This window comes from Ailuropoda melanoleuca, chromosome 8 (genome assembly GCF_002007445.2).
Source record: "Ailuropoda melanoleuca isolate Jingjing chromosome 8, ASM200744v2, whole genome shotgun sequence".
Classification (NCBI taxonomy): domain Eukaryota; kingdom Metazoa; phylum Chordata; class Mammalia; order Carnivora; family Ursidae; genus Ailuropoda; species Ailuropoda melanoleuca.
Genome location: NC_048225.1, coordinates 14,220,828 through 14,247,683, shown reverse-complemented (window position 1 = coordinate 14,247,683; position 26,856 = coordinate 14,220,828). Strand labels below are relative to the sequence as shown.

Below are 26,856 nucleotides of genomic sequence, written 5' to 3'. Positions count from 1 at the left end.
CATGCTCACTAGACATTACCTGTTCTTCTCACCCCAAGCCGTACTCCCCTTCCTGGAACAACGTCAGGTGCTCCTGGGACAAGAGGCGCGCCCTGCTGGTCAGCAGCTAGTGATGGTCAACATCCCTGTCTCCTTGGGAGCCTATGGTGTTGAGGGCCCAAGGGCAACAAGCACCCTTCAACAGGGTCCAACAAACCTGTAGCCACAAGCCTGAGGCTGAGTGTGCACGGCACGTGGCAGGCTGCGAACCACGAATGGCCTTTTCGTGGTGGCCACATGCATAAATAGCCCTGTGGTCAGCCGGGGAGGTTTCTGGGTGCAGACAGGGAGAAGGGGGCCCGCTGGGGCTTCTCACAGCTCTGGGCTCTGCTCTGTGCTGGTGGAGCACAGGGTGCCGGGTGAGGGCCAGGCCCTCCTGCCCGGCCCCCGCAGCCCACATCCGGGCCTGCCAAACCACAGCCAGCTTCTGGCTGCAAGCTGCTACCTGGGGCTCAGGCCTGGCTTCCTCTCGAAGCAACTTTCGGCAATGTGGGCCCCGCCCCGCAGCCTCTGAGCTCCCCATCTGCCTCCCACACCTGCCTTTGATGGCTTCTGCTTCTGTCCCTCTGTTTTCTGAACTGACCACTCCATCGGGGACCCATCGGTCACTCTCTGCCATCCTGGGTGTTTTTCTCCAAAAGAAGTTAGTCAGAGGACTTTTTTTTTTCCTTCTTTCTCCCTCTTTTTTATTTATTTCCTAACACCCTCTCCAAAGATAGCAGAAGCTAATGCCCCCACCAGCTGTGAAAACAGGTAGCACTTACTTTGGGGATCCTAGTGGGGGAATTGAGTCAAAGGTAGGGAGGACGTGAGGAAACAAGACAGCCTCTGAGGGGCTCCCAGAAAAGAAGGATAGCAACTCTTTCTGCCAAATACATTTATTTCTTTTCTCTCTCAGTTGACAGGGAGCTTAACCTATTCATGAAGACGCAAATGATCACCCAGGGGTGCAGGGAAGACCTGGGGTAGGGAGCAGTGGGCTGGCTCTGGGCCAGGGTCTGTGAATGGGGCAGGACCCCCGCCAGAGTTACCCAGTCCATCCCCACAAAGGGTCGTCAAAGAGAGAGCTGGAAAAACGGAAAGGTAGACGGAATCGTTAGGGCCGGGAGCAATTCTGCCCAGGAAAAGGGGAAGGAAAGGAAGCAGGGACATCTGCAGGGTGGGAAGGAACTGGTGGTGGTGGGGGGTGAATAATAGAAATAAATACCCTGACAAAAGGGCAGTCCGGGTGTGAGGGCATGAGGAGCCATGATGTTTCACAAGGATGAGGAGGCAGTGATAGCCTAGGACTGGGTGCCAGCAGAGAATGCAGGATGGAGGGAGCTGTGGACAAGGCTGCAGGGTGTGAGTTCTCCAGAAGGCAGAGGAACAATTCTCTTCTGGCGTCCAGGATTTACCCAGGGTGCAGGGAGTAGCAGGCCCCGGAGAAGCCAGACCTGGGCCCATAGGAGGCGGTGTCCTCAGCAGCCATCAGATGCCTCTCTGATTCAGACCAGAATACAGGTCCTGCTGGCCTTTCCGGATGGGCTGGGGTGGAATAGAGGGGTTGTGATCAGCAGGATGGGAGCAAGTAGTTCCTGAGAAAGAAGAGCCCCTGAAGACCTAGCTTTAGTGCCACGGAAAGAACCTTGCACTAGGAGTCAAGAGGCAGGCTCGAATTCTAACCTGGCACCCACTGGTACCAGATTTGAACCTGTCACCTTCGGGGAGCCTCAGCCTCCCCATCTTAAAAATGGGAATCTAAAGACCCACCTCTCAGGGCATTTGTCAGGATTAAATGAAGCCACTTACATGAAAGTGACTATCACATGCTTGGCTCGTGCTCAATAAATATTGGTGGAGTTTGTTCAGGTGTGATATTCCCAATACTTAACCACTGGCAGGGCGCACACACCGACCAGACCAATCGAAACAATCCCGGGGTTCTCTGCTGGGCCAGGCATTAACTCCTTAGTTGTCAAATCGAGAGTTGGTCTGGTGGGGGAGAGGCTGCGATGTCTGGCAGGGTGTGTGTTGGGAGAGGGGGCAGGATGCTGGGGGCTATCTAACAATGAAGTACTTGAATATTTCAGCAACCTGTGTGGCTGCACCAGTGCAGGTGGGTGGAACCCCAGTCCTGAATTTTTCACATTTGAGCGTGTGGATATGGTATTCCCCATACTGTCTCCCAGCTAGTGAACAAGCCACAGAAAGAGGGCTGTCACTCCCCACCCCATGCCCACGCCATGGTGGTGGAAGCCACACAGCCTTGGAAACGGCCCCGTTCTGCTCGGAAGGAGGCAGAGGCGGGCACAGGCGGGTTGTCCGGGAGCCCTGAGTGAGGGGCTTCGAGGTGTCCGGCAGGCTGGATGGGCAGTCCCACCTGTCCCCTTCTCCCCTAGAAAGATCCCCTCCCCCACTCCATCCCTTGTTACCTCATAGTCTGGATTGGGAACAGGTGGTGGCTTCTCCTTGTTTTGTCCTGCAGAGGAGGGAGGGGTAAGGATTAGTTCCCACAAGGGAACACCCATGTGGTGGCCATGAAACCCAGAACCTGGGAGGGACGGCAGACCACTTTGTTCCCTCCACTAGGCCTCCCTTTTTCCATCTTGGCCACTCTGTCTCCTTTTTTCTTTAATCCCCTCTCTAACGACCTCCGTACTCTTCTTAACATTTTATGACTTTTCTCAGCTCAAAGGCTTTCCATGTTTCCTTTTCTATGGGTAAGGGCAGGGAAAAGGCAGCCACTAAGATCCCAAAGTCTCTCCCCACAGACTGGAAGGGGGAGGTGTGGAACCTGGTCACTCCAGAGCACTCACAGCCATCCTGTTAATAGACTTTTTGTATTTTTCTAGAGCAGGAAAGAGAGAAGCAATCCAAGATGTGATACCCTCTGTCTGGATGTTGGCCACGCAGTGAACGTTCTATAGAAGCTGTCTTGAGCTGGCTGTGGACTTGCCGCCCAGGCTGGACATCCCTCTTGGTGGGACTCTCTTCCAACTTAACACAATGGTCTTACCTCTAGTCCTGCCACCAGCACCCGTTGCTCTCGTCACAGGCTTGGCACTGGCCTTTCTGTTCTTGCTCCAGTAATACACCAGCAGCAGCAAGCCCAGGGTGATGCAGAGGTCCGCTGTGATGATTGCAACCACTGCCATCGGATCCACCTCCATGCAGTTCGTACACACTGTGGGGGACAGAGACATGGGCAGGGGAAGAGAGATTACCGAGAAAGGAAGACACAAGGACACTAGAGACCAGCAAGGAACAAATAAAGGTGAGTCTCCCTTTGCTACTCATGTGTTTGCCGTGGCCAGAGCCGGACCTTTCAATGTTTGTAACACCAAGCAAAGCGTGGAGGTTACAGGTAGAGGCTCTGGAGTCAGACAGTCCTGGGTTCAAGGCCCAGCTCCTTTACTCACTAGCTGTGAGAATTGAGAGAAGTGTTTTCAACGCACAAAGTGTCTGTTTCCCCTTGTATAAAATGGGAATAAAATAGGGGCAGCTGGGTGGGTAAGCATCTGCCTTCAGCTCAGGTCATGATCCCGGGGTCCTGGGATCGAGCCTGCTTCCCCGTCTCCCTGCTCCCTGCTTGTGCTCTCTCTTGTTATCTTTCTCTCTCAAATAAATAAATAAATAAAATCTTTTTAAAAAATGGGAATAAAATAGTACTTAACTCATGGTTGTTGAGAGGATTATATGAAAAAAGTCCCTGGCAAGTATTTGGTAGAGTGCTTGAAACTAATGTTAGCTATCATTATTATGCCTCAGTTCATGACACTTTATTAAAGCAGCTTTGCAAATCCTTCTGAAGAATTGATCTCTGGTTAAAGCACCAGATAAACCCGTATCTATGTGCCACAATCCTGGATTTGATAGAATGCAAATGACGCCATCTTGTCTCTTGGAAAGTTGTTATTTTAGATCTAGTGCTGACTGAGTTTTCCCAGATGACCCCACATTGGTGTTTAATCCATATTTCAGAAAACACTGATGCCGTGTGGCCCCCGAGAGTCTCAGGATTGAGTATAAGAGAAGCACAAAAATACTAGGGGACTGTGAGGTGCATTAGGGGAAATGATTGAGAATGCCCTCTTGAAATGGCCCTTTCTAAAGTATCCCGTGGTGGGGCACCTGGGTGGCACAGCGGTTAAGCGTCTTCCTTCGGCTCAGGGCGTGATCCTGGCGTTATGGGATCGAGCCCCACATCAGGCTCTTCCGCTGTGAGCCTGCTTCTTCCTCTCCCACTCCCCCTGCTTGTGTTCCCTTTCTCGCTGGCTGTCTCTATCTCTGTCGAATGAATAAATAAATAAAATCTTTAAAAAAAAATAAAGTATCCCGTGGTGTTTGCTCTGGACACCTATATTACCTCTTGCTTTCAGGTAGAGATAGTTCTTCTCTGAGTGGTCTGCATAGCAGGTATAAAAACCACTGTCCTCCATTTCTGAAAAATGCTCCACAGAGAGCTGTTTTCCATGAAAATCAGTTAAAAGTACATTATCTTTTTCCCATTTTAGATTTTCAGCTTCAGCTTCCTCAGGGCACGTCAGCACTACCCTGGTTCCAGAGATGGAGACTTTATACCCTGGAAAAAGGGAGAGAAGAGAAATTGGAGGGAGAAACCAGTAAGATTTTGGCAAAAACAAATTAGGAACAGAAGAACCAACAAGACACAGAAGGTCATCTGTCATCCAGCTCTCGGATTTTCTGGTCAAAGGGGTGCTCTACTGGCTGGAGGGCATGAAAGAGGGGATTTGAAGGAGAAGGGGAACTGAAGAACCTTTTGAGGGTGACTTCAGTGTTTAGGCATGGACATGGGGGTTTGGGAAGGGGAGGAGGGAAGTAAAGGAAAGCCTAGAAAAGTCCCTTTGGGAATATTTCCAAAATAGGATGGAAGGACCTCAGTTCTTGGGGATAATCTCTCCCAACCAATTCCTTCTCCTCTATCCACCCACCTGCACCCTCGGGGCGTATGTGAAAGACAGAACCTTACCTTCTCTCAGAAGTGGAGCTGTCGATTCGCCTGAACATGAGAAAAGGAAAGCACTGTAAGAAAATAACCTTGGCTTAAGTTTAAATTGTAGATAAAAATTTTCAAGTGGGACTAGACATTATCCCCAAGAACCTCCAAAGAAGGCCCATCCTTTAGGGAGCCCCAAGCCTTGACGCTGAGGCATGCTCGTTGATGCAGCTCGGAAGCACTACCCTGAGACTACGCCAGCCTGTGCCCCTAGGTCCAGATCCACTAAGGCTCAGAAAGTCTTAAAACCCTGAGGCTGAAGAATTCTAGAAGTTCTTCAAGCTCAACCTCCTACATTAGCAAGACTGTATTCTAGATAGCCATGAAAGGGTCTTCTCAGAGATAAAGACCTTCACTCATCTTCCCAAGATCTTTGAGCCACTGATTCTTGGCCTTACCTATTTTTCACCGTTCAGAAATTCTCTCTTACAGTGAACAGAATCCCTCACAGTGGAGATCAAACATCCTTCTCCTTATTTTATGTCACTTTTCTTTTATTGCCCTTAAATTATGTAAAGGACTGTACTCATTTTAAGGGAATGGTTCTTCCAATAAAAAGTGGCTTTATGTTGGGGCGCCTGGGTGGCTCAGTCGTTAAGCATCTGCCTTCGGCTCAGGGCGTGATCCCAGAGTCCTGGGACTGAGCCCCACATCAGGCTCCTCTGCTGGGAGCCTGCTTCTTCCACTCCCACTCCCCCTGCTTGTGTTCCCTCTCTTGCTGGCTGTCTCTCTCTCTCTCTGTCAAATAAATAAATAAATAAAATCTTAAAAAAAAAAGTGGCTTTATGTTGAACCATCTTCTAAGTATAATCAACTCTCAGTTATTTTTGTTAGAGGGAGGCATTATTGGTGTGGACAACTGAAATCCGCTAAGATAATTTAGGGCCCCGGGCACATTCCCCACAGCAGGCAACGCTGTCCTGGGAGGTGCGGCTGGGGTGCGTCCTTGTTTTCTGGAGGACTTGTGGCCGGGACACAGGGTGGCACTAGGATATGCTCAAGCCTGGATGGGGCGGTTGGAAGACGGAAGAGGTGGTGATGCTCAGGGACAGCCCTCTCTCTGCTGGGGCCTTTTTGCTATGGTATGCTGTTGGGGACAGAGCATTCTGACCGAACCCGAAGCCCTGTGTTTGAATCCCAGATCTGCCTTAAGCTGTGTGTCTGAGGACAAGTCATTGAATTTCTCTGAGCCTCAGTTTATTCATCTGGGAAATGGAAATGAAATACCCACCTCACAGGGTATTTGGGAGTATTAAATGCATTATGCTGGTAAAAATGAATGGTACATAGCAGATGTTTAAAGAAAAATGTCAGTTACTTTCTTCCTTTCCTACTTGGAGTCCCACTATGATGGAGAACAGAACTGAGCTCTGACCCAATTTCTCAGGCAACTTTCTGGCTGAGATCGTACGGGATGGTAAACAAGTCATTCTCCAGATTTCTCTATCTGCTAATAATTGGGGGTTGAGTATAACGACGTACATAGTTGATATTATTTTGACTTAGAAATAATTTTTCAATCCTATTTCTTAGCAATGAGCTAGAAATCCTAAATAAAACCGTTTAAAAGCAAATAGACATTTCACTCTGCTTGGAGCATTTGTTTGAAAAAGGAATGTAAAGAATGTAAAGAAAATTGCTCAGGAGTTTTATCAGCAAAGATCTGGTCGCAGAGCTTAGACATACAGGCTCGTGCAGGGGCCTGGATGTCTGTGCCTAGATATAGTTCGAATGCTCACAAAGATTTGATACCCCTCCAGAGACAGCGTCTCATGATGATTAAGAAAATGAGCGTCAGTATCAACTAAATCTGCATTTATAATTATCTCAGTGTTTGGACTATTTATTTTCTAAACCTTGGTTTCCTCGTCTGTAGCATAGGGACATTAGGAGATTTAAATGAGAAATTCAGGTAAAATATTTAAGGCAATACTAGAATACACATGCTCAATAAACTTTAATGATTATTATCTGGTCTGCTTGCTTCCCATATAATAATAACATAAAATTCACCCATTGCTTCCATACATCAGATAATGTTCTAAGTGAATCCCTTACTCAACCCTTAAAACAACCTTACAAGCTAGGTATCATTATTATTTCCATTTTATACACGACGATGCTATAGCACAGAAGAGTGCAGTAAATTATTTAAGCACTCAATAAATTAGAAGTTGATCCAGGATTTAAATAGGGCAGTCTAGCTTCTTAACCTCACGCTACACAGCCTTAGCTCCTCTGCCTAAAATATTCTTCTCTAAAATACAAGCTTATCCTTTATTTATTTATCATTATTTTTCTTTTAGAGAGAGTCTAAAATATTTTTCTTCCTAAAATACAAGTTCATCCTTTATTATATTATTATTATTTTAGAGGAAGAGAGGGTGTGCAAGCAGGGATGGGCGGAGGGAGAAGGAGACAGAGAATCTTGAGCAGGCTTCATGCTCAGCATGGACCCTGATACGGGGCTCGTTCTCATGGCCCCGAAATCATGACCTGAGCCAAAATCGAGAGTCAGTCCCAAAGCTCATCCTTTAAAACTCAGCTTAAGAATCACTTCTGGGGAAGCTTCCCCAACTATCCTCTGTGGAGTTGGCCACTACTGTTTTTATAGTTTATTTTAGCCTGTACTTACCCGTGTCACAGCACGCAACACACTGTATTATCAGTTATTTGTCTCTCACACAAGACCATCAGCTTCTTGAAGAAAGGGAATCAGTGATCATTTACTCATTCAAAAAATATTTGCTGGGCACCTACTATGTGCCAGGGCACTGGGCTGGGTACATGAGACGCCATCTGTGCCTTCAGTGAACTCATGGTTTACATAAAAATGCAGGGGAGGCTCCCACCCACCCCCACAAGTGTAGTCTTGTCTGAATGCACGCTCAGGGATACATGACAGCAACAGACATCGGCCCGTTTGACACAGATCCTACCGACAGACAATCGTATTTTTCCTCTGGTAGTTCTGGTTCTCAGTGTTCATTACTGTGATTGTCCTCAATACCATTTTGTTCCACATTTTGAAAAGAAGTGGTGTAGAGTGAAAATCCTCTTACCCAGAGGTTCCTCAGGCTCTGAAAAGGAAATGATAAGCAACTATTAGCTACACTTGTATCAGCTACTAAGAACAGACCCTGCTCCCCTGGGTTAGGACCTTCTGAAACTAATGTAACATTGGATATCGACTCTATTCAAATAAGAAAAGAAAGAGGGAAAGAAGAAAGACTGCATCATGGAACGGCACCAGCCTGTCCGCAATGCTCATGACTGGTGAAATGATTACAGACAAGTTTGTATTTATCTTCCAAATTCTCAGCAGTATTAAAATGTGATTTCCTGGGGCGCCTGGCTGGTTCGGTTGATAGAATGTGGGACTCTTGATCTTGGGGTTGTAAGTTTGAGCCCCACATTGGGTGTGGAGATTTCTTAAAAAAAAAATCTTCAAAAAATAAAAAAATAAAATGTAATTTTCTAAATTAAAAAAAAAGAAGAAAACAATGGATCTTCAAATTCCTCATGGCTGTATAGGAAAAGCTGTTTGGGGCCCTACATCCTACATTAAACAACTGATGGCAACTTACAAAAATGGATTCTAAATAGTAATTTTGCAATATCAATTATTACATCATACACCTTAAACTTACATTGTGTTATACGTCAGTTATATCTCAATAAAGCTGGGGAAAAAAGAAGATAGGTATTGCGCATAAATCAACAATGGAGAAAAATCAACTCTAAGAGGAAGTAGCATGCAGAAGAGACTCGTTATCCTGAAGCATGTCAGTGCTTTCGACATATTCCATCTGTCAGTAAGGTAACATTAAAGCACGCTGCATGGTAAAAAAGAAAAAGAAAAAGAGAAAGGTTCTAAAAACATCACAGACGGGGCAGTGTCACAGAACGTAGACGGGCCCTGTGGCCGCCTTTAAACACAAAATTGGTTCATTCAGCTCAGAGGAGCTGAGTGAACAGAAAGGCTTCCAATATTGGGACACTCCTGACTCTACCACTGTGATTGGGAAGTAAGTCCAGGCCATGCGTACTCACGTTCGTGAGCACACATGAATGCACATGCACACACATTCGGAATATTTGGACATGTGACTCTAAACATGCACCCAAATGATGCCCCAGAGGCTTATTCACCACATCCCCGTGCATACATTCATACCTTCTACAAAATCCCACATCAAATATGAAATGCAAACAAACGAAAACTTTTGGCACATTCAACTCAACAGTCTCGATTTTTTTTCTTTGAATGGTTAAGACTCGTATTTCCTATGATCTCCTTTGCTTTCCTCTTCTGGGCTGGACTATCTCTAGACTGACCAGGAAAACGCAAAGGAGAAGGTGCTAGAAACCCCTTTTACGGGTCTCTGGGGAAGCTTTGTGTGTGTGTGTGTGTGTGTGTGGGGGGTGTCTAGAGAAAGCTCCATTCATAAAAACAAAGAATGCCATGTTGATTTCATAACAAGGAAATAAAGCATATCTTACCTTCCTGCCCCCAAGCGCCAACTAGAAAATAAATATTAAAAAAAAAAAAAAAAGAGTTAGTAAATGTTGTGGGTCTCTGAAATTCCAAGCCGAGAAAGTGATGAGGTCTGGTCTGACCATTTCTAAACATCTAAAGTCTTTCCCAACCACCCCCGGGTCATACTCATTCCTGTACCCCAGGTAAGTGACACGTCCTGCTGGACCGGGGGTTGCTGATCAATATGGACGAAACAAAGCAAAGAAACATCTAGCATTAAACACGAGCACTCAACATTTGACAAACAGGAGTTAGAAGAAGTTGAGGCTACTTTCTGGGCCACTGGAGAAATAGCAAAAGAATTTTGCAGCCAAGCCTCCATGTTGAAAATCAGACTGGAAGAAAAACAAACTCTGTGTTAGGTACAAATGCTGAGATTCTTCTCCTGTCTCTGGCTCCAGCTGGTTTGATTGTTCAGTTTTTCCATTTGTTTTCTGCTTGACACAGAGATGGAGATATTTGCCACTCCCCTTACTCCTCAATAGAGCCTGTGTGTTGAAGAGCCTGGTCACAGTTCCACAGGGTTCCTCATTTAGCAGTAACTTGGATTCGTGATGATGACCAGTTTCCCTGATGTTGCCTGAAAGTGTTCCGTATACCTGGACCTCTCTTTTACCAACAGCCTCTACATGGAGTGAGACCTCTCCACCCGCCCAGCGCCCATCCATTTCCAGAGCAGACGGGGCATGGTCTCATGATGCCAAATCTTGAGGGGTGCTTGGGATTTTGATATCCAGTCTCTCTTTCCATCTCCCCCACCCCCTCTGCCCTGGGAAAGCATAGTTGATATTATAAGCCTCTAAGAAAATGCCTCACCACTCCTTGCAGAAGTCACACTCTGCCCCTTGACACTCAAAATGTTTTCCTTGGACCAGTCTCAGACTTACAAGCCCAAGAGCCGATGAGCAATGCAGAATTGCAATCCCCACTCCAGTCCCACTGCAGAATGCCCAGTGATTTCTGTGAGCATTTGAACCTGAGAGACTCACAGCGAAGCAGGAAGTGCAGACATCATGGCTGTGGCTCTGAGAGAGGAGCCCCAGCTACGATAGCATTTTCTAGGCCGCGGAAATAAAACCATCGTGAGCCGTTTTACACCATGGAGCCCTGAAGTACACGGGCCTTGGAGACAGACTCCTGTTCCCCAGGTCGGCTTCAGCACTTACTAGCCGTGTGGCTTTAAAGAAGTTATATAATATCTTTGCGTATCAGTTTCTTTGTCTGTAAAAAAGGGGATATAGCGTTTACCTTCCAAGATGGAGGTAAGAATTAAAGGAGTTGACACGTGTAAAGAATTTTTTCTTTAAACAGTCTCTGGCACTTAATAAATGGCAACCTTTTTCTTTTTTTTTTAAATCTTATCTCCTATGGGATGTGGAATTGCTTTTAGTTATTTATCAACTTATATCCTCCCTTGCTTCAAAAAGGACTAAATTAATTGAAAGCTCTTGGTCATCAGAAAGGGGCTGAAAGTTACAAGGTGTGTATTGTCTGAGAGATCAACCTTGAGATTCCCTGCACAGTTTGGGTTCAACTATCTGCTCTCCTCAGACGAGGGGTGGAGATTAGCTCTTCTAATCTCTTTTGTGTTAGTTCTTAAAGGCCTGGTAGTTTACTGCTGAATGAGCTTGTTCTTGGAGGGAGAGAGACTTCTCTGCTTTCAAAAGCTATGATCCCAAATGCTTTTCTTTGGCTGTTCCCTGAACGGTCTCCCATGCATCTGGAGCGCATTCTTTCTCATTAGCCTGCAGTCTTAGATTCCTGCCCTAATGTAGCACAAAACATTCCTCACATCTTCCGGTAAATGAGGCTCTTTGGTACCACGGGGCAGCACCAAGGGAGGCTAGGAGCCTTCCCATAGTCTGGAGAAATACCACCCTTTCTCATCTCATCCTACTTACCTGATAAGAGACAGAGTCCCAGAATTCTCCAGAGTTTCCCGGACTGCATCCTTCTCTCACTGGATGGATCCTTATTCTACCTAAGATGGCGGAGGCCGGTGGCTTATTACTTCTGAAAAAGAAACCAGAGGACTTCCTCAAAACCCTTGCCGAAGGTGAGGACCCTGAGGTCATTGTTCTCAATGCCGGGATGAAAAAGGGGACCCGTTAGAGGGAGACTCACCATTTTCCGAAGCAGGCACCTAGGGCTGGGAGGGGAGGCGAGATTCTGAACCCCACACAGGAAGTGTAGAGGGGCCTCTGGGCCTGTAGGGCTCTACGTCACTTGGAAACGTTCGAGGCAGAGGCAGCCACCTGGGTTGGCTGGGGAGAGATGGGCCCCATATCTTCCCATAGCACAAGCAATGGGGCTGTGGCAAAACCCGAAGGGGAGATGAGAAATACCTGCAATTTAACTGTGTGGGGCCTTGCACGGTAATAATGCCATGTTGGGACTCCCTTCTCTAATACCCTGTCCCCCCAAATAAGCTGTGACAAGAAGGGGAGCACTGAATTTTTTTTTAATATTTAATTTAATTTATTTATTTTTAAAGATTTTATTTATTTATTTGGGAGAGTGAGAGAGCATGGGAGGAAAAGCATGAGCAGGGGAGAGGGAGAAGCAGACTCCCCGCTGAGCAGGGAGCCCACCTCTGGGCTCTAAACCAGAATGCCAGATCATGACCTGAGCTGAAGGCAGACGCTTAACTGACTGAGCCACCCAGGTGCCCCTAAAGATCTAATTTTTACGTAATCTCTATACCCAATGTGGGGCTCAAACATACAACCCCGATGTCAAGATTTGCATGCTCCATGGACTGAGCCAGCTGGGCGCCCCGTTGCTTTCTTTATGGTGTGCCCGTCATGGAATAGCAAGGTGCAGACATCTCATTAACAAAGCTTCTTTTTTTTTTAAAAAAAAGATTTTATTTATTTATTCATTCGACAGAGATAGAGACAGCTAGCGAGAGAGGGAACACAAGCAGGGGGAGTGGGAGAGGAAGAAGCAGGCTCATAGCAGAGGAGCCTGATGTGGGGCTCGATCCATAATGCCGGGATCACGCCCTGAGCCGAAGGCAGACACTTAACCGCTGTGCCACCCAGGCGCCCCTCATTAACAAAGCCTCTTGACTTGAAAATACACGTTGGCTTAAAACCATGAGATCCCCCTTTTTTTTTTTGCCTATAATATTTACAAAAAATATATACGTATTTTTACAAAAATATTTTAAAACACTACATTCAGTGTTGGAAAGGGTAAAAGGTGACAGTCTCAAAATCCGCTGATATGAGTGTATGTGGATACATTTTCTTCATTGTTAAACTTACATTAATCAAATGCTTACTATATGCCAAGCACTGCACTCAGGGCTTTGCCAACACATCTCATTTAATCGTCAAAACAGCCTTCCAAGGTAGGTGTTATTTTTATCTCCTTCTTGAGCAAACTGCAGCTCGGACAGCTTACCTAACTTCTTGTTAGGTACAGGGCTGAGACTCTAGAAAACATTTTGGCAAAACTCAATAAAGATGTAATATCTACTATGCTGTAATTATGTGCCGGGTGGTAGTGATGACAGGTGTAGTAATGACAGGTTTAACGTTGTGGATGTTAAACGGATGATTTGAGGAGACTGATATTATTATTATTATTTTTTGAACCTTTCTCATTTGAGTGTATTAACAAATATTCCCAGTGCTATTAGCCAATTCCTCATTATTTTAAGTATCCTCCGACTTTGCAAAATATTTTAAGTAGTGACAGGTGCATTCCTACAGGTGCTGTGGGAATGATAAAGGAGTGACTAATACAGTTTGAGGGGCAGTGAAGGTCTCCCTGAGAAAGCGACATCTAAGCAGAAATCTGGTGGACGGAATAGGAGTGAACCAGGTGGAGGGGAGGAAGGCTAGAGTATTCCAGACAGAGCAGGCATGTTTGAAGCCTGGGTTAGAAAGAGAGGCCCATTTGAGAAACTACGAGTCCAGAAGGCAGCTAACGGAGAGAGTGAGGTGGGAAACTCAGCAGGGACCAGTCGGGGAGGGATCTGTAAGTCATGTTAACAATTCTCAAGGATTATTCTAAATGCAATGGGAAGCAATGGAAAGGTTTAAAACAGGAGAGCGACAGTATCGAATTCTGTAAAGTTTAAGTGAACAAAGGTTTTAATGACGGGATGAATACACGCGTGTTAAAAAGAAGGAAGGTCAGAGAAGGGGGTGGAACAATAGTCTTCTACCCCTCCTCACCTCAGCCCCGCTCCTCTCCCTAGAGAAAACCACCTTTAACTTTGTGAACTGGTTTCTTCTGGTGGTTGCCGCCTTATCTCTGAACGTGCTCTGTCATCATTTCGGGTTCTTTGGGAAACGAACTTTGAGATTCGTGTGCAGGAGGCCCCCTAAGGGGGCGCGGGAACAGCACCTGGAAGGGAAGGAAGCAGGATTGGCGGCTGCGGGGTGGGGGGAGGTGAACGAAGTCAGGTTAGCAACAGAGAGCTCAGCCAATCGGACGGGGAGTTCTCAGGCTGGGACCACCTCCCAGGACGGTCGGGGCTTGAGGCAAGCGGCACATCATCTAGTCTTGGATGTGAACTGTTCCCAGAAAGAGGGTAAGGACTTGGGCAAGGCAGCTGCTTCTGCGAGAGCAATGCCTGTAAAAGAGCTCGGCTGAGAGCCCCCAGGGGACACAACTCCCCAGCAGCAGTGAGCAGCCCTCAAGGGGGAGCCTGGGCAGCACCACGTGACGCCCACGCAGTTCCCTCCGTGCCCTGCTCGGGTCCACTTGCTGTAGAATCATTTCACCCCATCCTTAAACGGCCTTTTCAGGAGCCTGCTGAATCTCTACCCAGAGAAGCTTGTAAGTGGGAAGTTAGTGGGTCTCGTTAGGGCAGCACTATGTATCGGTTCTGGAGCCCCATTGATAGGCCTCTCCTTCCTTTGCTGCCCATTCTAGATTGCTCCCAGCCTCAGCGAGCGCTTCTGCTAACCTAGGGGAAGACATAGTTTGAGGAGTCGGAGCCCCAAGAGGCTGGTCGCATGGCCTTTTCAGGCTGTGAACGCTTGGGTTTTATTGATATTCTCTTTGCTCCATGCAGCCCTGACTCCTCCCGATGATAAGGAAAGATTCCTTCAGTGGGGAGAGTGAATCTATTTTTTTAAAATTTATTATTTATTTATGTATTTATTTGACAGAGCAAGAGGGTACAAGCAGGGGGAGCAGTAGAGGGAGGGGGAGAAGCAGGCTCTCCGCTGAGCAGGGGAGCCCGATGTGGGGCTTGATCCAGAACCCTGGGATCATGACCTGAGCCGAAGGCAGATGCTTAACCATCTGAACCACCCAGGTGTCCCCCCCCCTTTTTTAAAGTAAGCTCTACGTCCAACGTGGGGCTTGGACTCTCAACCACAACCCCGAGATCAAGAGTCACGTGCTCTACTGACTGAGCCAGTCAGGTGCCCTGAAGTGAATCATTTTTTTCTTTTGTCTCCAGGTCTCTTGGCCATGGTGGGGAGCAGGTGGAGCTTAGTGTAATAGAACTCTCGCTGTGTACTGTGGTGGAAGCATTCTACTTCTGGAAACCATGACCCCTAGAAGCTCAGAGTCTAGAGTTACGGGGACAGGAAGCATGAATTTCCTGAAGGGTTCACTGGGAGTAATGGTAAGCATGGACACTCCTACTTCCAGCCCCTAGTTCCTGGATGCGTGTGTTCTACTTCTTGGGGACACAGAACCATATTCTAGTGATTGACTTAAGTTGTATAAGCATTTCTCCAAATGCCCTCATTTCTAGAGGACAAGAATCAAAAGTTTGGTCATTGTTCTTCATTGTCTCTTCCAGCCCATTGTATTTCCACTCTCCTATACAAACACATAACCCTTGTGGAGATGATGTTGGTGCCTTATGCCAAATCCCCTTAGCCCATCTATGACTTCAGCTGCAGCTCTGTGGTTACTTCTGATGCACACTAATGTCCCATCCTGAAAGCCTGTGCAGGCAGGCACAATTCTGAATGTGCAGGAGAGGGTAGGGACTTACTGCCTTTTATTGTTGTTATTTCAAATAATGCTGCAAAAAAATTCATGTACTCCTATCTCTCAGCAAGTATAACCGTAGGATAGGCTCCAAGAAGAGCGATCGCTGGACCAAAGGATATGTGCAGCTAAATTTTGACAGATATTTCCAAATTGCCTTCCCAAAAAGTGTGTGAATCTTATTTTCATTATATCTTTGTTAATGCTTAGACTTTTTCTCTCTTAAAAATTTTATTTATATTTTAAAAATGAATCTATATTTTTATCTAAATAACACAACAGTCAAATTAGTATTGCAAGGCTTATAATGAAAACCAACAATCTCCTGCCTGCCTCTTCCACCCCTTAAACCATTGAAGTTGATTTTTGTATATGGTGTAAACTAGAAATTCAATTTCATTTTTTTTCCATATAGTATTTTCCAACCTTCATATTTTCATTTTTCCTTTCCCCACTCTTCTGACAGGCCACCTGTATTATTATTATTATTGTTATTTTGCCATCGGTATTATATACCAAAGTTTTATATATATAAAGGACTAACTAATGGACTATGCATTATTTTATCAGTTATTTTTTCCATCCCTACATCAGTACCATACCATCTTAATTTTTATAACTTTATAGTAAATTCTGGTATCTAATAGAGTAAGTTCCCTGCCCTGATCTTTTTGGAAGTGTCCTGGCTATTCTTGGCTTTTTACTTCTCCATATACATTTTAGAACCATCTGAACATTTTCATTAAAAACTCTGCTGAGAGGTGCCTGGCTCAGTCAGTTGAACGTCTGACTCTTGATTTCTGCTCAGGTAATGATTTCAGGGTCATGAGATTGAACCCTGGGTCTGGTTGTGTGCTGAATGTGGAGACTGCTTGAGATTCTAAGATTCTCTCTCTCTCCCTCTGCCTTTTCCCTGTGTTGGCTCGCATGTGAGAGTGAACTCTCTCTCTCAAAATAAAACAAAACAAACAAAAAACCAAAATACCTCATTTTTGCTGGCATTTTGATAGAAAATGGAATAATCTTATAGATCAATTTGGGGAGAGTTGATATCTTTATGATGTTAAGTCTTTGACTACATGAACATGGTATAGCTCTTCATTTACTTAGGTAATTAAAAATGGCTCTTACAAATGTTTTATTATTTCCTCTATCTAGGTCACATATATTTTTTGTTAGAGTTTTGTTGGATATACTTTCATACTATAGTAGGTGGTGTATATTTTTTAACTATGCTTTTAGTTGGCTGGTTTTTGGTATAGATATGTTTATTAATCTTATATGTATTAATTTTATATACAGTTTCATTGTTAAATTCTATTCTTAATTTTTTGTTTGGTAATGTAAAAAATCATGTTATCTGCAATTACAGCTTTATTTCCTCTTTTTTGTTCTGTAAGCCTCTAATTTATTATTCTTGTTATACAGCTCTATATAGGGTCTCCGACACAACACCAGGTAAAAGTGAGAACATCAGACATTCTTCTTAATTTGGGAATGTATCTGCTATTTCCCATTTAGAATAACATTTGCTGTAAGATTTTAATAGTTACTGTTTATCAGGTTAAGGAACACCCTCTAGTTCCAATTTACAGAGTTTTTTTTATCCTGAATGGGCATGGGACTTTATCCAATGCTTTTTTTCTGCTTCTATTGAGATGTTGCTATGGTTTTTCTCTTAATCTGTTTATGTGGTCAATTACATTTATACATTTTCTAATATTAAACATTATTGCATAACTGGATAAATCTTACTTTGTAGTGGTGGGTTTTTTTTTTTTCTCTCTTTCTTCCTTTCACCTGCTTGGATTCAATTTGCTAATATTTTGTGTAGGATTTTTGCCTGTGTAGGATGTTTTCATGAGTGAAATAAGCTTGATATTTCTGTGTTATAGTGTCTTCATCTGATATATCAGTGAATGAGTTGAATAGTATTTTATTTCTTCAATATTCTAGGAGAATTTAGCTTTTTCTAGCATGTTAGTTCGTTTATCACTCATTCACTTGTTTTTCAGCTTCTAAAGTTTTGTTCCATTTACTATCTGCTGGTATCTTCTCATTCTCCTTGTCTTTTATGGGTATCTGCCATTTTAGTAGGGCTTTAGAAGCTGGAGATAAATGTTTGTTCAGTTTGTCACGTTTAACCTCAAGTCTGGTATCGCTATTTCCTTTCTCATTTATGCATTTATCTGTAAAGTCTGACTAACTGAGGGTTGATTATATTAAGGAGTAGGTTCAGGTGTGAACCTGTATATTTAACATTATTTATTTATTTATTTAGAGAGGGAGGGGGGATGGGGAGGGGCAGAGGAAGAGGGAAAGAGAGAGAATCTCAAGCAGATGCCCCTCCCTGGAGCCCAACACTGGCCTCCATCTCCTGACCCTGAGATCATGACCTGAGCTGAAATCAAGAGTCTGGATCCTTAACTGACTGAGCCCCCCAGGCACCCCTTGCATATTTAACTTTTAATTATTCATTTTAATGCAAGACCTAAAAAGCCCATGTAACCTAAAACAGTATATAGCTCAAAATATACTTTACCGGGACACCTTCGGCTCAGGTCCTGATCCCATAGCCCTGGGATCAAGTCCCGCCTTGGGCTCCCGGCTCAGCGGGGAGCCTGCTTCTCCCTCTGCCTTCTGCTCTCCCTGCTTGTGCTTGGGATTTTATTTATTTAAATAAATAAAATCTTTAAAAAAAAAAAGATACTTTACCAACCCAGGAGCAGTGAGCACCCCCAGTATCCAGAATGTAGCCTCAGATACTATTTCCCACTAAAAGTAATCTGGAATCCTCGAAGAATTGTGGACGATTTCAGGTCTAGGGCACGGAGTGTACAAGATGAGCCTGGACCATCCTGTCGTGTGTCAAAAGGATTGTCGTGTGAGAAATTACCTTGATGCTGTGAGAGCCTCTTAATATACTATGGAACAAGCAATCCCAGAGATCACAGAACAGAATGGCTCACAGGCAAAATTAAGATCTGTGAATTATTTGCTTTATTAAACCAATGAAAAACATGTAAGCGAAAAGCAGTGGAAAAGAGAATGGGAAGGTGAAGCCCCTTAGGATAGGCTGCCGATCAGTAGAAGAACCGCCCCGGGTGAGCCTGTGTTACGTGATGTTCGTAAATCCCGTCTCTCTGCCGCACCAGCCTGTTACAAGGACTGGAGTTGTGGGTGAGCAAGGGGACTCCGTTGATAGAGGCTGGGCCCCAAACGCTCTTGCTCTCGATGGGCTTCAGGACACACTACCTCAACTATGACACCTTGGCGGATCGAATACTTGAAGCTGAAGGAGTCTGAGAAAATGGCAAAAGCAAGACGGTCACTCTGATCTCTCCCTGCCCTTCTCCCCTGAAACGGGTTATGAAATCCTCATGTAGGGGCTGCCCTCCCTATGCCCGGAGGAAAGGAGCACCCTTATCTCAGCGCCAAGAGGAGTGAACCACAGTCCTTGCTGAGATTCCCTCAGTTTACTACAATTACCTCAGACTCCTCAACTTACATTCCTCACAGCTGTCCACTCTTCAGCAAATGTTGCATAAAATACTCAGGTCTGTTTCTTTGAGTTTTCGTTTCCTTGGGAAGGCTCCTGTGTCACATAAAACTTATATTAAATAAATCTGTCGGATTTTCTCCTTTTTGTCAGTTTAATTTTCGGACTCAGCCAGGGACCCTTAGAGGGTCAGGGAAAGCTTTCCGTCACCTACACTCTGTCGTAGGAGCACAAGGGCGAGAATTCCAGGCTATAGCTGGAGCTTGCAGATTACCACGATGGGCAGTGATGGGTTTTAGCTGAAAATCTCAGGCAGAGGACACAGAGTACCAGCATAGGAGCACAGAGGGATAGCTGATTGAAGATCTTGTAAATATTGAGTGTCTCGTAAATATTTGGGGTTTCGTGTGCCTCGTGACTCTTCAGTGCTGACTTAGTTTGTCCATCTCTTCCCCTATCAGCAGACACCTGTTCTCCTCATCAAGGTCTAACTCATTTCACAAGCGATCCACTCCTCCACTTGATGTCATCTATCCTCCTTATTTGTTTCATTCTCTTATTTTCTACAGCAGACTTGACTATTTTTAATATTCTTAAGTAATACGGCAAACACATACTACAAGTGATGTAGTTTTTGAATGTTGGTGAGGTCTGGGGCTGACAGCCAAGAAAGAACTCTTAGACGTCTTTGGTACAAAAAGGTGATTTTATTAAAGCACAAGGACAGGAGCCATGGGCAGAAAGAGCAGCTGCCCCGGGACTGTGAGGTGTGACTGATTTATACTTGGGAGTTGGGGGAGATAAGGAAAAAGGGAGCTTTTCAAAAGAATTTTCCTTTCCCAAAGAGGACCTATAATCGGAGGCGTTGCCATTGTCAGGTTAAGGTGGTTTTGCTCTCTAGCATTAACTTTAAGACAGTTGGGAGTTTCCTTCTGGAAGTTAGGTTATTCCTAAAAATGCTTTTTTCTTGTAAATCACTAAGATATTTGTAAACTGAGGGAGACTCCCGTCCTGCAGGACTGTGATCTTTGTAAGTGAACCATTTGTTTTTCCTTCCCTTAGCTTTAGGGCATCTGGGAGTGCCTGAGGAATGTCACCCATATCCCCCCTGGTGGGTGGGGGTTTGCAGGATGTCAGCTTGTGCTTTGCCCTCAGCTTGCCGCTTTCTTCTTTTTTTTTTTGAAGATTTTATTTATTTATTTTTGGGGGAGAGAGAGAGAGCATGCGAGCGTGCACACACACACACACACACACACATTGGGGGAGGGGCAGAGGGAGAAGCAGGCTCCCCGTTGATCAAGGAGCCCCATGTAGCACTCGATCCCAGGACCCTGGGATTATGACCTGAGCTGAAGGCAGACGCTTAACTGACTGAACCACCCAGGTGCCCCTCAGCTTTCCTTCTGCTCCTTCATCACAAGGATTCAGAAGCCAGTTTGAAGAGGGTCCCGCTGGTCAAAGATGCGATAATTTGAGAATCAATAAGGACAATAGTTATAATGTTCGAAATGTCTCAAACACTTCTAGTGACATGAGTTTATATGACACTACAAATAAACACAAAAACGAATCTTTAGCTGGTAACAATTGGATGATGCTAGGGCACCAACTCATTATGCTCGAAATGGGTCTTAACTATACGAACTATCCCACTGGGTAACTATTTGGTAGATAAGGAAGTTTCTCTTCCTAGAAGTAGCCTAGCTAGTAAATGAAGCAGGAATGATTGAATATCACCATTGTGCAATACCAAATGAACGCACAGATCCCGCGCTGAGCATCAAAGGCTGTTAATATCAGAAAAAGACAACCACACATTACGTACCTCTTTTTTAAAATTAAAATTCAATTAATTAACATATAATGTATTATTAGTTTCAGAGGTAGAGGGCAGTGATTCGTCAGTTGTCTGTAACACCCAGGGCCTTCTGTACCTCCGGATGGAAGCACACAGTACCAGGTGAGGTAGTCTCGCAAACAAAAAGTCACCTCTGCATCTGAATGACCCCAGTGCCATTTACATCATCGGTTCTTGGGTGTGGTCAGCACCACCTGAAATGCAAATTTTCAGGACTGCCTCAGACCAGAATTGGAATCTCTGAAGGTGGGGCCCAGCAATCTGTTTTAACAAGCCATTCAGATGACTCGGATATTGTTGGGAAGGATTGAGAATCACGGCTTTAAATACAATACTGATTTATAGGAAATACAAAGGAACATATTACACAACATCATGCGGATAGGGGCAAAAAAATCCAGACCGTGGAAAACTCTATCAGACAAATGACCCAGTTTCTTTACATTTAAATTGTATGGAAATAAAAAGAGATGAAGGGGAACCAATTTTTTTTTTAAAGATTTTATTTATTTATTTGACAGACAGCCAGTGAGAGATGGAACACAAGCAGGGGGAGTGGGAGAGGAAGAAGGGCTCCTAGCGGAGGAGCCTGATGTGGGGCTCGATCCCAGAACGCCGGGATCATGCCCTGAGCTGCAGGCAGAAGCTTAACGACCAAGCCACCCAGGCGCCCCAAGGGGAACCTATTTTTAAGAGAGACTTGGGGAACATGCGAACCAATGGCAAATTTTGGACCTGATTTGGACCCTAATTCAAATAAACTAAATTTTAAAAAATATTTTATTTATTTATCTGACAGAGAGAGCGGCAGGCAGAAGGAGAGGGAGAAGCAGGGGGCTGAGGGGCTTGATCACGGGATCCTGGGATCATAACCTGAGCTGAAGGCAGATGCTTAACTGAGTGAGCCCCCCAGGCGCCTCCAAACTGTAAATTTTTAAATAGCATTTAGGAGATAATTGGAAATTTTAACACTGGATATTTGATATTTAGGAAATGTTAATTCTTTTTAGCCATGATGTTGGTATTGAAGTTATATTTATGGGTGAAATGATGTGTTCAATTTATTCAAAATAATATTGGATGGGTGGGTGAGGGTATAAATGGAAAAAGGTTGACCATGGGTTGATGATAAGTGGGCCCAGGTAATAGGGACCTACGGTTCATGATACTATTTTATCTATAATTTTGTATATGTTTGAAAATTTCCATAGTAAAACCTTAAGGAAATAATTGCCTTTGAGTTTGTGGGTCTTTGTGTGAACCCATGGGAAGAACTTTGGATTTAGATACAGAATCCCCAGAATGAGCCCTAGTTCTACCATTTATTTTGTAGCAGGAGTGGACTGGGCAGTTGGGTGAATCCCTTCATGTCTGTTATCCTCATTTTCTTTATCTGTAAAGTAGAGTAGTGAGAATTACATGATACCCTGTGTTCAACTGCTTTGCAAAGAGCTTTGGGAAGGTTCTAGTAGTCACTGACTGAGTTCTTCGAAGCCAGATATGGCATCTTCTAAAATTTTTTTTTCAGCAGTGTTGATTATATAAAACAGGTGCTAAGTGTTTAGCTTCAGTACTCTTACTCAATTAAATCTTTATTTATTTATTTATTTTTATTTTTATTATTTTTTTTTAAAGATTTTATTATTTATTCGACAGAGATAGAGACAGCCAGCGAGAGAGGGAACACAAGCAGGGGGAGTGGGAGAGGAAGAAGCAGGCTCATAGCAGAGGAGCCTGACGTGGGGCTCGATCCCATAACGCCGGGATCACGCCCTGAGCCGAAGGCAGACGCTTAACCGCTGTGCCACCCAGGTGCCCCTTAAATCTTTATTTATTAAATAAATGAATATATAGGTCCATTCCAAATTCTAAGTTTCAGACCCCTAGATCATTTATTTAATAATTTTTGATTATTCATTCAATAATTAAGACTTTTAATGGATGAATGAAAGAAGGAGACACCATCTGACAATTATTATTTGATGTTACCTTGCACATGTTCAAATAGAATCTGTTATACATATTATAGATTATATTTGCTTCTCCTATTTCATGATGGATCCTAGGCTGAAAACAGTGGAAGATGGGAAGCTCTTGTGCAGGGTAGATTTTTCTCTCGGCGATGATCTTCGTAAAAATAAGCAAAGTTTAAGCCGGACTCATTTCAGTCTTTACTCTTGAGCTTCCTTGGGTTCCACCAGAGGGCGCTCCACACTGCTTCACTCCAGAGGACACTATTTGGTCGCGTCTACTACGGGCCTAGCAGTTTCAGGTGCTGGGATTGCCCAGATGAGTAAGATCTGGACTCTGCCCTCGAGGGAGTGGAGACAGGGGACACCTGGGCGGCTCAGTCTGTTAAGCGTCCGACTCTTGATTTTTGGCTCAGGTCATGATTTCAGGGTCCTGGGGCGGAGCCCCACCTCGGGCTCCATGCTCAGTGAGGAGTCTGCTGGAAGATTCTCCCTCTCTCTCTGCTCCTCCCCCAACTGGTGCTCTTTCTTTCTCAAATAAATCTTTAAAAAAAAAAAAGTGGGAGGAGACGTGTAAACAAATAATGATGGCATAGTGTAGCAAGGGCTATAATAAAATTGTCACAAAGTGTTAAGGGAGCTATTAACTCTGACTGCAGGGGGCAGGGAAGTCTTCATTGAATGTGAGCTGAATTTTGAAAGGCAAATCAGGGTTCATCAGGTGGACACAGCATGGCTGGATACACATGCGGAGGTGAACACAAGCATGGGATTAGTTTGGCGTGGCTAAGAATAGGGTTCAAGGAGACTGGAAAAAGGGGAAGTGGGGCTGGATAGTTGGTGGGGGTCAGATCATCAAAGGCCTTAATCCGAGAACAGAGGAGAGACACTTAATGTGCACATTAACTCAGTAACTGTATGAGAGATCTTAAGCTCTATGAGAGATTATACCCTTATCATACTTACGCACAAAATAGTTGTTTATTTTATATAAGAAAAAAAAGTTTTTTTTTTTTAAAGATTTTATTTATTTATTTGACAGAGATAGAGAGAGCCAGCGAGAGAGGGAACACAAACGGGGAGTGGGAGAGGAAGAAGCAGGCTCATAGCAGAGGAGCCTGGTGTGGGGCTCGATCCCAGAACGTCGGGATCACGCCCTGAGCGGAAGGCAGACGCTTAACCGCTGTGCCACCCAGGTGCCCCGAAAAAAAAGTTTTTTTAAAGTAATCTCTACACCCAATATGGGGCTCAAATTTATGACTCCGGGATCAAGATTGCATGCTCTGGGGCGCCTGGGTGACTGTCAGTTAGGCGTCTGTGTTTGGCTCTGGTCGTGATCCCAGGGTTCTGGAATCGAGTCCCACATGGGGCTCCTTGCACAGCAGTGAGCCTGCTTCTCCCTCTCACTCTGCCCCCCCCTGCTCATGTTCTCTCTCTCTCTCAAATAAATAAATAAAACCTTAAAAAAAAAAGAGTCCCATGCTCCTCCCACTGAGCCAGCCAGGCACCCCTAGATTTTTGTTTCTTAAAGGGTCCTCAGGGACCATTTACACACTTCACAAGATCATCATTCTCATGATTTTATAATCAATGCCCCATTTTGTCATTCACTTTTCCCCACTTTCTTAAGATTTGATCTGTGTGACTTAAATGTGTCCAAACATCAGACTCACTCTCAAAAGCATGAAGATTTGCCATGATTAAGGAACTCAAAAAAATTGTGGTTCAACCTTCTAAGACAATTCCAGAAGAGTCATTCTAGAAATGTTTGGGATGATGTCAGCATCATTAGAATAAAAGCTTGCACTGAAGGTGACAGCTTTAATGAATGCATGAATTTTATTTTGAAAATTGAAGTATAGTCGATATACCATGTTACATTTGTTCCAAATGTTGTATTTATTTAGTTTTTTTAATTGAAATATAGTTGATACCCAATGTCAAGGTGACGGCTTTAAATGATAATTTGTGTTCTTTCTTTATAAGAAAGACCCTTCCTCTGCTTACTTACTAGCTGATACTGGCGTCTAGCGCCCTGGAACAGACTTTTCCCTGAGCCTTTCCCGTTCTGAAGCTGGGGGTGGGCCCCCACTGAGAGGGGCAGGAGGGCTTTTCCTCCTTTGCTCTTACTCACCTGAGAAGACTCACATCCTGTTTGCCTGGGCAAGTGGCTGGCTGCCCTTTCCACCCAGAAACCCTCCTGAGCCGACAAGTCCAACCTGCTTGTTCTCTTCAACGCATCAGGGGGAAGTAAAGGGGAGGGCAGAGGCTAAAATGCCTTAGCTATCTCAGCACCTTTGCTGCTTTTCTGCAGTCAACAGATCTGTGATCAAAAACAGTGGTCCTGAGGCCTGCGGCAGCTTATTACAAAAGAACAACGTGATTTTAATTTTGTTTCTGAGTACGACTGAGCTCGAAGGACAAAGCACTTTAAATCAGAACAGTAGACTTGGAATGGAAAGGGCTGGAAGGGTTCTTGGAAGTCCCCTGGTCCACTCCCCTCATCTTATAAATGTGGAGACTGTGGACCCAAGGGTTTAAAATAGGGTGACCCTACCTCCCAGTGTCCCTGGGACTGTCCTGCTGTCTGCCTGTTTTTCCCGTGTAAGTAGCAGTAATGCCACTTTCACTCTCAGAAGTGTCCTAGTTCGGATGATAAATTATACGGCCACCCATATAATTTTCAGTGATTCTGTTGCTAAATTACATTTTCTTTCATGAGATTTTGCTTCAGGTAAAAGAGATAATAATAAGTATAAGGGCACCTGGTGGTTCAGCTGGTTAAGGTCATGATCTCAGGGTCCTGGGATCGAGCCCCACCTAGGGCTCCCTGCTCAGTGGAGAGTCTGCTTCTCCCTCTGCCCCTTCCCCTCTATTCCTCCCCCTGCTCTCTCTCTCTTTTATCTTTCTCTAAAATAAATAATATCTTTAAAAAATAATAAATATAAATTTTAAAATGTTAACTAATTTGGGGTGCCTGGGTGGCTCAGTCGGTTAAAGCATCCGATTTCAGCTCAGGTCATGACCCCAGGGTCCTGGGATCAAGCCCTGCATCCGAGGCTCCTTGGTCAGCAGGGAGCCTGCTTCTCCCTCTCCCCCTGCCTGCCTCATTCTGTGACGATGGAAATGTGCTTCATTTTGACAGAATCAATGTCAAGATCCTGGCTGTGATACTGTGCTGGAGTTTTGCAGTATGTTACCATTAGAGGAAACTGAGTCACACCATCTTTGTTATTTCTTACAGCTGATGTGAGTCTATGAGCATCTCAGCATAAAAAGTTTAATTAAAAAACATATTAAGAATAATTTTAAAAGAACGCTGTGACCGTGCTAGGCCTGCCCTTCTCATGGCAGCAACCGGCTGGAGCTGGGGAGCAGCGGGGTCCGTGGGTGGGCACGTGGTCTTTCTGGTTTGCCACAGTCCCCGCTCACTTCTGATGGTCTCATCCTTGGCCAGCTTCACTCATTTGTTACCTGCCCAGGCCTAGGTTTGGGTCAACGCTAGACGGAGGGAAGTGCTACAAGCAGTTTTCCCCCTTTCTTCAGGCATGTGCGATTTCAAGATTGAATTTCCTCATTCTAGTTCATTATGGAGATTGTGGCATTAGCGTGGTCTGTTGGGCTTCGCTTTCATTGCCCATCTTCGTAGCGTTGTTGGGAGGGCTTGTGTGATGATTTGCTAGCTGGATGCCATTGACCATCAGAATCACCGTCATGTAATCGTTTGCAGTGACATTCTCCTATTTTTAATTTTTCTAGTTCCTTAGCGGGCTCTTCTTCCATCTGGCTCCCCCAGTTGGCAACCCATAGGCTCACCCCTGTGCGGGAGTGTTTCCTAAACCAGCGCTCAGCCAACTCTGGAGTACGACCAATATTGGTTCTACCACACGTGCTTAGTACAAGGCTCGCACCATATGCTTCCTGCCGTGCCATTTGTGACACCCACACTGTTCTTTACCCTATAGGATGGTAAGTCGTCTGATC

At 44.7% G+C, this 26,856-nt stretch overlaps 1 protein-coding gene and 1 long non-coding RNA gene across 3 annotated transcripts; one reads left to right on the top strand and one right to left on the bottom strand.

Moving 5' to 3' along the window:
• Positions 1–899: 899 nt before the first annotated feature.
• CD3E (CD3e molecule) lies at positions 900–11,855 on the bottom strand. 2 transcript variants are annotated; one of them, XM_011235576.3, is made up of 9 exons: positions 11,703–11,855; positions 11,480–11,591; positions 9,542–9,562; positions 8,101–8,118; positions 5,012–5,041; positions 4,388–4,603; positions 3,038–3,205; positions 2,454–2,500; positions 900–1,566 (listed from the first exon to the last, which is right to left on the bottom strand). In XM_011235576.3, the coding sequence occupies exons 2-9, from the start codon at positions 11,526–11,528 to the stop codon at positions 1,510–1,512; spliced, it is 606 nt and encodes a 201-aa protein (XP_011233878.1). In that variant the 5' UTR covers positions 11,529–11,591; positions 11,703–11,855; the 3' UTR covers positions 900–1,509. The 2 variants fall into 2 exon arrangements, with proteins under 2 accessions (XP_011233878.1, XP_034521763.1); XM_034665872.1 differs by lacking the exons at positions 8,101–8,118; positions 9,542–9,562; positions 11,480–11,591; positions 11,703–11,855 and adding an exon at positions 7,978–8,042 and having other exon boundaries at positions 5,012–5,064.
• A 2,018-nt stretch (positions 11,856–13,873) lies between these two features.
• LOC117803320 lies at positions 13,874–26,834 on the top strand. Its single transcript, XR_004627026.1, has 3 exons — positions 13,874–14,124; positions 15,004–15,171; positions 26,632–26,834. It is a non-coding gene; the product is annotated as an uncharacterized LOC117803320 (long non-coding RNA).
• Positions 26,835–26,856: the final 22 nt, after the last annotated feature.

What these genes read in the sequence shown, in the direction of transcription:
- CD3E (XM_011235576.3), bottom strand. Translation starts at nt 11,528, where the DNA reads ATGCAGTCCGGGAAACTCTGGAGAATTCTGGGACTCTGTCTCTTATCA. An exon ending in TGCTGGTGGCAGGACTAGAG is followed by an intron (nt 2,501 to 3,037) that starts GTAAGACCATTG and finishes CCTCCTCTGCAG; the next exon opens with GACAAAACAAGGAGAAGCCA. An exon ending in TTCCCAATCCAGACTATGAG is followed by an intron (nt 1,567 to 2,453) that starts GTAACAAGGGAT and finishes ATTCCACCCCAG; the next exon opens with CCCATCCGGAAAGGCCAGCA.